General features: G+C 46.4%; 1 protein-coding gene across 1 annotated transcript in view; it reads right to left on the bottom strand.

Moving 5' to 3' along the window:
• Nucleotides 1–12203, bottom strand: part of XRN2 (5'-3' exoribonuclease 2) — a 38354-nt gene that overhangs the window by 24347 nt on the left and 1804 nt on the right. The window contains exons 2-16 of the mRNA XM_027653794.1: nucleotides 7566–7693; nucleotides 7367–7478; nucleotides 6749–6860; nucleotides 5940–5998; nucleotides 5771–5860; nucleotides 4597–4669; nucleotides 4444–4494; nucleotides 3941–4098; nucleotides 3466–3540; nucleotides 3241–3374; nucleotides 3097–3154; nucleotides 2906–3013; nucleotides 2167–2211; nucleotides 1345–1476; nucleotides 229–350 (exon numbers count right to left, since the gene is read on the bottom strand). Coding sequence (XP_027509595.1) covers nucleotides 229–350; nucleotides 1345–1476; nucleotides 2167–2211; nucleotides 2906–3013; nucleotides 3097–3154; nucleotides 3241–3374; nucleotides 3466–3540; nucleotides 3941–4098; nucleotides 4444–4494; nucleotides 4597–4669; nucleotides 5771–5860; nucleotides 5940–5998; nucleotides 6749–6860; nucleotides 7367–7478; nucleotides 7566–7693 — 1457 coding nt within the window. The remainder of the gene's footprint in view (nucleotides 1–228; nucleotides 351–1344; nucleotides 1477–2166; nucleotides 2212–2905; nucleotides 3014–3096; nucleotides 3155–3240; nucleotides 3375–3465; nucleotides 3541–3940; nucleotides 4099–4443; nucleotides 4495–4596; nucleotides 4670–5770; nucleotides 5861–5939; nucleotides 5999–6748; nucleotides 6861–7366; nucleotides 7479–7565; nucleotides 7694–12203) is intronic.

Here is a 12203-nt window from a genome sequence, read left to right as displayed (position 1 = left end):
TGCAAACCTGCATGCATACTAATCTGGGCACTCAGAGTGAACAGCCACAGCTCACCCATCTCCCTGGAATTTGCTGGATATTCCAGCCCTCCACATTAATTACCGGTGGATAAAGAGATCATAGCGAAGCATCCGAAGGCACTGCTGCACCGAGCTAAATGGCATTAATTAGGCTGCATCTATTTCAGCAATTTGCTAACAAAGTGCTACCAAAAAAAACGGCTTCACCTGATATTATCCTCTGGCTCAGGTTCACTGTCACTGTCCTCAGCTTTCCGCTTAATTCCTCCTCCTCCCAGGGCCGGGCTGCCATCAGGAGTCAGGCTGGTATTTGGAGATGCTGAAGTTGTCTGGGGTCAGAGTTATTACAGATAAATAGGGGAAGGGGGGGGAGAGGAGGATTTATTAGGCATTTTAAATTCAAGTTACAATTAACAGCTCTGCAATAATCACACGTGTTATTTTCCGTTCCAGAAAAACTCCAGGCAAAGGCTGCACAACCCTGAACCCCTTAAGCCAAGGAGCAAATGGAAAGAAGAACACACCTCTATTAAAAAGGCAGGCATTGATTTCATACAGGCAAAAATGTCATTGGATTGGAGAAAGAAAAGGATGCAATAAACAAGACAGCAGAAATGGGTAAAACATGACATTCTGGATATATTCCAATTTTGGAACACCCCTGTTTGCTCTAATCCTGCAGCTTCTGTTACAGCTTCATTTTGCAGCACCAGTGAAAAACACACATGAGAAAAAAAAAAGGTGCTTCTAATTCAGAACTGTCAGAAATGCTGAGTTTCTTCACAGCTGGTCTTTTAAACTCCTCTCAAATGTATCCATTTTAATATTACAGAGTCAAAAAGAAACGCCTCCTGTTCCACAAAGGAACTAATGTGCTTAACTCAGGTGCAAAAGTTTCAAGATTAAAAGGGAAGAACAGCAGAAATTATACTTTGAAAAAGCATATTGTATTTAGACTTCAGAGACAGAACCCACACCTTCACGATGAAAAGGACCTTTAATTCCTTTCACTGTTTGGATGAAGATTTACACCCAGAAAGAAAATATCTGTCATAATTGTTATTTCAAGGTAACAATCAAGACTTCTAACAGAGCACTCAACTTACTTCCAGTTTTCCCTCACTAATGCCTTTCCCAAAATTTCATCCGAAGTTCCTCCTTTCCACAAAAACTGGTTATCAAAAGCCACTTCCTCGAAAAAGAACGTTTTTGGTGCCTGCTTTTCAAGAAAGCTCAGTGGGGTGGAGAAAAAAAGGTGTCCAGAGTCCCACGGGAGGTGATTATTTCCCTTCTCTGCGCCAATACCCCTGAACATCTACTTACAGAGTTGTGCCTCTCGTGCATCCTCATCTCAAAGGCAGCTTGCCTGGGGTTACAGATTGCCTGAGGGCTGGATCGATTGCCCAGGGCTTGAGGGGAGAACTGCCCACCAGGAATGAAAGCAGGCTGATCCCTCTGAAAGATAAACACAGAGGAGCCCCCTGAACCAGCCGTGTAATCTCCCCAGCAGTGAGATGATGCTCCCTCTCACAGCTTTCAGATTAACACGTTACATAAACTCAGCACAACTTACACACTCAGATCAGCTTCAAATTACTTGTGTTTAGTGATCTTCACCAGGCACAACACTTCTGAGTTATGATTTATTAAGCTCTTTTGCAAAACTGCCAAAAACCCCTGCATTTTGTGCCTGTGTTCTTTCCACATGGGCCAAAAGGCAGTTTTTTGGGGGCTTGGTCTGACTTCCTGGGAGTAACACGTTCCTTGTAACAACAGTGAAAAACCTCTGCCACTCTCATAGGAACAGTCAGAAAATCCTCATTTAAAAAATGAACACAAGGTCTGGAGAGCACTCAGGGAAAACACATGCCCTGACAGTTTTGGAAGCTCCGCTTCCTTGGAGTGCCCCATCCAAGAACAGAGCTATGTGGAAATGAAAGTACAAGGCCCGTTTTTAAAATACCACAATATCCTGGGAATGGTAAGAAAATTCGCCCCAATAACAGAATTTTAAATTTTTTAACTTTCAACTGGCTTACACACAGGCCAGGAAACACCTGCAGTTCCAACCACCACACCTGCCCAAACCTGAAGTGTCTATTTTAATTCTTGCTAGTTTTTGCATCGGGTAAGGAATGCACTTACCTTCAATCTTTTCCTTTTTTCTTTCTGTCGTCTTTTAAAGTTATCCTAGATGAAGAATAAAGGGAAATAAAGTCAGTCAAACACACAGATTTCTTGGGAAATCATTTCATTACAACCCTCAACTGACCAAACCGTGAGGTTTTTAGGGAATGTTCTGAATAAGACGTGGGACAATCCTTCCGTCTGTAAATCCAACAGAAAGGGGATGGAATTTTCTACTCTACCCTGAAAATCTATGTGGGGGAAAAAAGGCAGCTGGGTATTCAAAGCCCCACAATTTTGGTAGTGGTTTAAATGATGTACTGAGTTTAGCTGCAGCCTCAGTTCAGGGTGCCAGCAGTGCCAAAGGGCACAAGCTCGGTGCCCAGACTGGAGAGTTGCCAAAAAAACATAGGAGAGACATCAATGTCCTAGAAACAGAAAAAGAAGAGACTCAGGGAAAGATATTTCTTATTCTGTGATTCTCAGGCCTGAGAGCTGAACATCTAATTGGCATTTCCACTTCCAGGAGAGGTGCAGGCTGGAGCAACAATATGCCAAACATTTTGCCAACACCGGCACAGTAATTTCAATTCCAAGTGCCTTCTTTCCAGTCAAAAATCACTGAGAATCACAGAATAACAAATCACAAAATTTGGCTTTTTTTCCCCTTATTCTCTTAAAGGAGGGGTCCCAGGCTAACAGTAATGCACATGATTAAAACCAAACTCCAAGGATGTAACAACAAGAAAAAAATTACATCGTCGTCTTTTCTCTTTTTGAAAATACTGTCCTCGACTTCTCCCACCGCCAGCATGATCATCTGGACCCGCTGCAGGTTGACAAACCCGCTCTCTGTGAGGTACCCCTGCAGGTTAGAGAACAGCAGAGCTGAAAAACAAGCCTGTTCTGCAGCAAACCCCCAGATGTCTTCAAAGGAAAAGCTCTCACCCCGGTTTTGTGCACCACGTTTTTATAGATGTTCACCAAGCGATCGATTGCTCCCTCCCTAAACACAAACCAAAGGGTGAGACTCCTGTTACTGAGAAACACAGGGAGTATTCCTGCAGGAAAACAAAATGAGTCCTCATCTACCTGATCTCCAGAGATGGCAGGTGAGGCAGAAAGTCATTTCCCACGAAGAAGCACATGAAGACCCAGTCATCGACACTTCTTTCGAAATCGAACGTGAAAGGCAGGCTGGCCATAGTGAGTTCTCTCTCCAAATACTGCAACACGTGGAAAAGGACATTGGGAAAGGCTGCATGGAGTTTAAAACGTTAGTTACACGAAGCAGCTGGAGTAACAGCTCCACCTCACCTCCCTCAGGACACACAGGCGGATGAAGATGAACTCCTGCTCCGCCACGGGAAGGGTGTCGGCAAACTGGTCGTGCTGAAACCAAAGGAGAGCCACGTCACACCCCAGCTCTCCTTAGAGTTTCTCCAGCTCCACTTCCAAGCAGTTAAGAAGGCCACAAGAACAGGCTCCCAAGCCCTCGTGCCAAGCATGCATTTTGCTGCTTTGCCTGTCTGTTAAGTTACTGATCATTTGTTCTCACCAGTGGAAAAAAAAACCCCAAAACCAAAATACCACAAGTGAGGATATCAGCTTTGGCATAATATTCCTGTACTGCACAAGTACAATTTTCACCTCTGAGAGGACAGCCAGGTATTTTCAACAACAACTTGCATCATGGTTCAGCCAAAACCAACAGCAAGAACTATTTGAGGATCTCATTATACATGAGCTTACAGATTAAAAAAAAAATATCCAGAAATAGCAAAATTCTTACCTTTCCTTGTTTTTCTCTGGGCAAACCTTGGCAATCCTTAACCTCATGACCCATCTGGTTACAGAGAGCACACGGCTTGGGTTTATTTGGTTTGAACTCCTCCCTAATTATAGTGAAGTTTGGTTCGTGTGTAGCTAAGCCAAGCATAATCAGATCAGCTACCAATCAAGAAAAGAGTAAAATATGATGAAAGATAAACAGTATTAAGCTTTAAAAGGAAAAAAAAAAAAAAAACAAAACCCCACAACTTTAGTAGCAAAGCAGATTCTGCCTTCAGCAAGTGTGAACACACCAATGTTCTTTACCCACAAACCACCCCCTCAGGACAACCCCGGGGAGCTGTGGGCAGGGCTGGACCCTTCCCCATCCATTACACACAGCTTTCCAAAACTGACAAATCCACCGGATCATTGACACATTCCCAAGTGAGACACAGTCCAATTCAATCCCAGAACAGCACAAGAAAGCTTAGCAGGACACATTTCTAGCAAGAGAGAACTCACCATCAGCCCCACACAGACAGTGGTGAGTGTTTGGGTCATGATTTGGTTGAGCTGTACAAAAGAAAATTACATTTAGTCAAAGTCATGTAAAACAAACTATTATTGGCCACACCTTAATTTAAAACAAAAGGTTCACATTTATTTGAATTTTACCTCTCTGTCTCCTAATGTAATCCATGATTTTATGTTCCCCTTCACCAGGAGCACTGGCATCCGACAAAATAACCTGCAACACATTCCAATTGTGTCAATAATTAATGCTGCCACAGTAAAAATCAACAACTCATGCAGTTCATACACCGAACACAGAACCTGACTCATGAACACTTGAAATTCTAATCTGCAGTTTCAACTATCTCAAAATGAAATTATTTAAGAGCCTGGAACCAATGAACAGTCATTCATTTTTCCCCTCCAGTTCCAGGATGAAGGTGACATACTGATTCAAACCCCACTGAAGTGATCAGGCAGTATTTTTGTTTCCTGATAAATTACCAGGGCAATGAAACAGGCACTAGAGAACTCAGAGATGAAGCACACACGTGTCTGCTTCCCTTTGGATCTTCTCAACTCATGGATGCCCTGAAACATGATCACAGCAGACCCCTCCTCACCCTGACGTCAATTCTTAGCATAAGCATTTATTAAGCACTAGCTTAATAAAGCATTAGCATTTATAAAAACCCAGGTCTGATGGAGGGAATCAAGCAGAGCCAACTGCCCTCTAATTAGGCCACTTGAACAGTCAACTCATGGCAAATAGCACAGGCAGCTGCATTAACTGAATCCTCTGCCCCCTCATACAGAGCAAACACAGGGCTGTCAGAAACAGAACTCGGTGGGAGTGGAGTGCTTGAGGAGAGCAAGAGAAAATCTCCAAGTCCAGAAAGGCAAGCAAGCTGACATGTATTATTTTCATTGCCTGCCATCCATCATCAGAGCAAGGGAGAAAACGCAGCCCACTGAGGGAGCAGTTAGAAAAAAGAAACAGTGCAAAAATGACATCTACAATGTACCTTGACGCTTCCCCCAAAAGAAGCAAAAGTATTCCTAAAGCCCTGTCTCCCATTATGTCAAATTGTGGCTTCTACTGGCAAACCTCCTCTTTGCTCTCCAGTGAAATCAAAGCAAATGGTGCTGGGAGATGGAGTTATCAGGACGAAATGGTCTCTGAAGTCACAGCAGGACATGCGAGTCGGCCCATTATTAATAAAAGCACAGAGCCAGGCCAAAGAGATAAATCTGGTAAATTTCTGCTCTTCAGTCAGATCCCAGTCCAGCCCAAACAGCTCCTTCATTCCTCTCAAGTAGGAAGCTGGGAACTCACGGTGAGGTTCTTCCAGCCCGGGTCGCTGTTGAGGCGGTCGGCGATGTAATAGCGCAGGCATTTCGCCAGATTGTCCATGAACTCCGTCCCCTGGAAGGGGTGGGAGGGAAATAAATGAAACCTTCACTCAGACACTGGCAATTGCTGGGTGAAGTGCCAGGTCACTCACCGGGGTAATGCAGTTGCTGTCAAATCTCTCCTTCACTTCTTCTGGAGGGAGAAATCCACCTGGAGCAGCAGAAACAGGGAGCAGAGTCAGATCAGCGTGGACCATTTAAAACATTTCTGCATGATAAAACCCCACATGGCTCCCCAGGTAACAATTAACTCACTGAAATCAGTTTCTTAAAAAAAAAAAAAAAAAAACCCAACACCCACAAACCAAATTTAAACCAGCTCTCACCATTATTTCATCTCCAAGTCTGAGGTGTCAGTACATCTACAAACATGACTTCAGCAAACACTGCTACACATTCCCCTTTCACTCCAGCCATGTCACCATCACCCTCAGAAAGTTGCTCTGACTTTTGTTTCCTCACTGAATTTAGAGTTTCCACTGTCAAGTAACTACCCTTGCTCGCAGCTCATTATCCCTGTGTAGGAGTATTTCCATCTGATCCCTGCTTTTAAGCCTCAACACTCCTTGCATCGAGCCCTACAAATGTGTACTTCCTTCCACAAGGGTTTTGGTTGCTTCCTCACTACATTTATCCCTGCTCTTCTGTTCAATTTATTTTCAAAAGGAATTAAGAGCACTCAACACAGATTCATTTCAGGCAGGAGACAGAAGAAGAAAAAAAAGTGACATTTTGTTTTATCTTAGTTCTTAACATTGGAGAACACTGATCCAGCCTTCTGCAGGCTTGTTATCCCCTCCTTCTCCCAGCAGTGCAGAGACATCCCTCCTCTAAACCTTACTGAATCTTTCAAAACAAGGTGATTCTCATCAGAAAACCTCCAACACGGTCGCTGGTTCACCTTTGGCCAGAATTTCCTGTCTTATTTTCTGTTTCTCTTCAGCAGCCTCCATGCCCTCCTTGGACGCTCTGAATCTCCTTGAGCGCTGTTGGTTCATTTTGGCACGTGGGGCCTAAAAAAAGGAATGAGATGGGCCTGAAGGTCCTTTCCAACCCAAACCATTCCAGGGCTCTAGGTACCGAGGGGAGATGAGGATCAGGTGGGGAGAAAGACGAGCTTCCAGCCCCAAAGGTCCCCTAGGGCTGTGAAATATTCCACACCACAACTCCATCACCGCCCATCTGAAGTGCAGCTGCTCAAACCAGCTGCTCTGGTCCTTCCCAGCCTGTGGTGTAAATTATTCCTAAAGCCACAGAACGGAGGAGCAGAAGTAGTCTCAGAGTGTTACTACCTTTTACAAGTTCCCAGCAAAGCTCAGGCTGCAGCAGACTCCATCAGCCAGCTCCTACAGGATAACAAACCCCAGGGGTACTACTGATTACACTCACCAAAATTCAATTAACAGTCTGTTTTACCTACAGCTTTTCATTTCAGAACACCGTTTCCCGAAGGATCTTACGAGACCTGATGGCACCTACCCTGACCTTACAGCTGGAAAGGAGATGTGTCAGTCCTTACCACTCCATCTATGGCCATGTAGAGGAGCCTCCTCGGCCTCACGATGTTGAAGATCCTGTCGATGTACTCGAAAATCGCCACCATCATTTCATCCTCGTTTTTGGGTGCTGGCCTGAAACACAGGGGCATTCAATTCAGTGACTGGAATGCTGTCACTGAAGAGACAAGCTACGTGGAAAGAGACAGAGAAGTGCCTTACTTGTCCTCTGGATGCGTGCAAGGGTGGATGATGCCGTTCATGTCCAGGTAGAGGTTATCGAACTCCACCTCGTTGGGGTTGGGCTTGCTGGTGTCGATGGGAACCTTGACTCCATTGCACTCCTTAGCCTGGGGGTGCAGTCGGGACAAAGGTTTCAGTACCAATAACCAGGAGCTGTGAATGCACAGGCTCAAAAAAGTCTTTTTTCTTTTCTTTTTTTTTTCAGTGGCAGTAGAAGAAAAAGATAGCAACAAGTGCTCACATGATCACTTGAAGCTGCACCTTTCACTATTAAACAGCCCTTCTTTTAAAAAGCTGTTTGTAAACCAGCACAACCAGAAAATGTTATGATGAGTTATGGCAGAGTTGTTAACTCATGCTGAAAAGAGAAGTTTCCACATCTCGTATTGCTCCAGACAGCAATTCCTTTTACTGCCAGGAGCACACTGGTTGCTCCACAAGGAGAGATCCTTTCAGATCCCCCAGCCAAGCCTCCACCTTGGGTCTTTACATCTTTCCTTTCCTCACGACCATCAGAAGCACAGAGATGCTCAAAGCCCTGAAGTCTTCAACTCCTGCCTCCCAGCTTGCCTGTGGATAGATCTGAAGTGCTAAACAAAATCCAGAAATCCAGACATTGCCTTCGTCCCTCTAACACTTCGCCTCTTCCTGGGTTCTCTTTCTACTGCCCCAAGAATGTGGAACTCGGGTCACAGTGCAGATGGGAAATGCCACGTGAACTTCTCATCACCCTAAACCCCCCTGAGCCACCTCTGTTCCTGGGCTACTCCAGCACTGGATTCTTCAACCACGGTCAATTTTGCTTCCTCACCATAATTTTGGGTTTGTTTGTTTTGTTTGGGGTTTTGTTGTTGTTGGGTTTGTGGTTTGTTTGTACTGGGTTTTTTTGTTAGTTTGGTCAGAAGGCAATTAGCACTGATTCTCCTGTCCCTCTCCCTTCTCACTCCCTCTCCCTTTCAAGGCAACACCTCCAGCCACATACATAAGGCACCGGATTAAACCCCAATAGCACGGAAGAGACACGACCTGAGCAAGGAAAAGCCCCATGATTTCCAGAGAAATTGTGGCTGGAACATCCCACAGAGGTGGAATGAAGCGTGCTCTTGAACAGCCTGGCATAAAGCAAAGCTAAAACAGGAATGGCATGTTCTGAGGCACGAACTGACTGAACTTATCCTTGTCTCAAAAGGCCAAAATGAAATCCTCTAAAGCAACATAAGTCTTCATTTGTTATTTGCATTTCTCACAGCCACAGGTGTGTGGAATTCCTTCAGGGCAAGCTGTGAAGTCATTTTTAAATAACTGAACGCTAACCCCCCTATTTTAAAGATGGGAAATTTCTGCTAATTCACATCTTTCTAACACTTGGGTTCTACTTGATCCCCCACCCCATCCTCCTGCCCGAGCTGCCCCAATGGGATTCAGGGGACATCAAAGGCTTGCAACCACGTGATATGGAAAACAAACTCGCCCTGCCACAGACCCGATTGCCAGTCTCCAGGGCAAAGCACAGTAAGTGTGATCTCGTTCAGAGCCTTCAGCAGCCACTTTCCATCTGCACAGCCCCACAAACCCAACAGGTTTTTCATGTAACAGCCTTGTAGAAGGTTTAAGTATCTGGCAGCGATATCTCTTGTGATATAACTAAACTGTTCACTTCTAATCTACAGCCTCTTTTGAAACCATTGAAAACAGATCTTCAAACATGATACTTTAGTTGCAGCTTTATTAATTCGTATCAATTTGATTAAGAATATTCTCTCCTGGATTTTTTTATTATCTTCAAGATCTCCCTCTCATTCTTCCTGCTCAGCTTAAGAAGAAGATTATTTCTTTTTCTTAAATCTGATTAATCTAGCAAGGTAAGAGAACAAGGATCAACTTTTTAATATTTCAAAGAGACAAGCTACCGGGAGATACAAAATTTCTGATTAGAGAGATTTATGGCAATCCTAAAACACACACGGAGCTGATTACATCGTGAGAGAAGCTTAAATTCATCTACAGTAAGACAAACTACAGCTTCTCCCCGCTGTCCTGCTCTGCTCTCAGATTTATGGCCAGATTTGAATACAAAAAATGTTAATGAACACGATTTATCCTGGCTGTAATTGCAACGTGCTCTTGAGTAGGAACAAGGCACCGAGAGGGAGGGACCAGCAGCTGTCACTGCAGTTACTGCAACTCGAACTCAGCCCAAAACAAGCTGTTGTGCCTTTGCATTCATCTTAACAGAAAGAACTCGGGCTGTTATCAGCTCAGTTATTAAAGATCAGCAAAAAGGACCTAATCAGTAAAACCAGATCTGCACAAACCTTTGTTTTACCTGAACAGGAGAGCAGCTTTGATTACACAGAGATTCAGCTAAATGTTTACCAGTGTGATGAAAAAGGTGAGTCCCCTGCCCACCCAACTGTTACAGGTGTATTTGCTGTTTAAATTGGGGCTGCTTTTAAATGACAGCTCTCAAAGAGTTATCCAGAAACAGCAGGATCTCCAGCAGGCACGAACATGGCACCATGTCCATGACAGCCCCTAAACTGAGGGATCCCCAACCCTCAGGACAGACCCCCTCAGGGATAACAACCCCCAGGAGTTTGGTACAGCAGCAGAACAACCAGTGCTGCCATGGCAGCTCAGATCAGAGCCAGAACTCACAGGAGCTCAGAACTGAGGGAAACTTTTAAGCCCCAACCCCACCTTTTTTTCTAGAATAGTTCCCCAGAAAAACACTTAGATCTTAATTATCCACCTGTTAAAAATTCACAGGCAAAATAAACTTCACACCTCACACCCAGAGAGGCAATAAAACCACCAGAGTCACTCACAGTTTTAACCAAATCTCTGACTCTGCTTCACTGCTTGAACCTGAAAAGCAAAAACACCCTGAAAAGCACAGAACTGAACACTAAAAGCGACCTGGAAACCTGCTGCAGGCAGGGCACACGTGCAGCCTCAACACGGAATTCCTCTCTTCCCTTCTCTCCTCCACCTTGCTCCCACACCATCCCCTTCCCAGGTGCTTCCCCAGGGTGAGGCACAGCTCTCCCGAGGAAGGAGGAGGCAGAGGAGGCACAGGCTCAGCAGCAGAGACCTGAACTTCCCAAGGCAGCGTTTGGAAGGGCAGAACTCAGCCAGCACAACCCGGCCAGAGAGAATACAAAGTATCTGGAAAAGCGCATGGGAAAAGCTGTTTGGAAAGCGAGAACTCTGGCATCTGTCTGCTCAGAAACACTCTGAGTTAGCCCTGGGGTAACAGGGCACTGAAAAGCCACCACGGGGCAGCTACTCAAAGGCTGCAGAGGAAGGGAGACCCCTCCATCCTCCCTGTCCCCTCCCACCGCCTCCCTTGGCACGGCACAACATTCCCGTGGCTGCAGGGATGTGCCCCTAAGCAACCAGCCTAATAAAAACATGCAAACAGACATAATTCCAGCTGCCTTACTGCCCTGAAAGGCACCTGCGGGACCCAGCAGCGAGGCTGGGGCTGAGCCTTCACCAAAACCACCTCCTGCTGCCACGGAAAGCCAGATTTTACAGCATGCCTTTGGAAAAATCAGCTCTGTGTTCGGGCAGGAGGGGTTTCTCCTGCACAGAGGAAACACCAGCAATGAGACAAAAACTCCTGAGGCTGCTCGACGTTACAGAGCACAAGCCTAGACTTGTTCTGAGTCCTGGATGCAGTGTGATGTCCTGGGTTCGTGGGGGTATTCCAAAAATAAAGCGCCAGGGTAAAGCAGGAAGCTGCAGAACGACTAAGACATGAAATAAAAGACTGATAAAATAACGAGTAAGACATGGAAATGACCCAGCTGCGAGTTATTCCGGGAGGCTGAGAGCCCCAGGAGGCAGATTGCCATGTGTACAGTGGGGATCTCTGATCTCCCACGAACCCCCTGCAGCTCCAAGGGACAGCCCAGTTTCTTCTCCAGTGTCCCATCCCTGCCCTCCCTCGTGTTCTGGCACGCCCTCTCCCGATCCCACATCCCCAGCAGGACCCTGGCACTTATGTTGCTGCAAACAGGGAGGTCTCCGGGAAACCGAGACGCTCCCAGCCCCTCAAACTGTTTTTAACCATTTCCGTTGCATTTCCTCCCTCTTCCCAAGACAGGCAGCCGCACTTGTGTTTCCAGCAAGTCCCGGAGCTCGCTGCAGCTCCCAGTTCCCAGAAAAAAAAAAAAAGCTGTGGAAAGCAGGAACTAGGAACAACACACAAGAAACGGCAAACAGCACCGCCACTGCTCCCCGCTCAACCCAAAACACTGCCACAGGATCCTGCTTTTCCTGCCCAGGACTGCACAGAGGCAGAGCCCACCGCGCCGGGAAGGGCTGGGATCCCGGGGAACGGGCCGGAAACCGGGAAACGGCGGGAGAAAGCCGGTTCCCTGCTCCAGGCGCCCGTCCATCCCCGCTGTCCCGTGCTGCCCGTCCATCCCCGCTGTCCCACGCTGCCCGTCCATCCCCGCTGTCCCACGCTGCCCGTCCATCCCCGCTGCCCGTTCCCGCCGCTCCATGTGCCCGGTGCTCCAGCGGCGCTCGTGGAGTGAATCTGCCGGTGCCTCCCCCTGCGCCGGGGCCGCTTCCACCGGCACCGAAAGCCCCCCCCCCCCCCCCCCC

Source organism: Corapipo altera, unplaced genomic scaffold (genome assembly GCF_003945725.1).
Source record: "Corapipo altera isolate COAL_440 unplaced genomic scaffold, ASM394572v1 70, whole genome shotgun sequence".
NCBI lineage: Eukaryota > Metazoa > Chordata > Aves > Passeriformes > Pipridae > Corapipo > Corapipo altera.
This window is presented reverse-complemented; position numbering and strand designations above follow the sequence as displayed.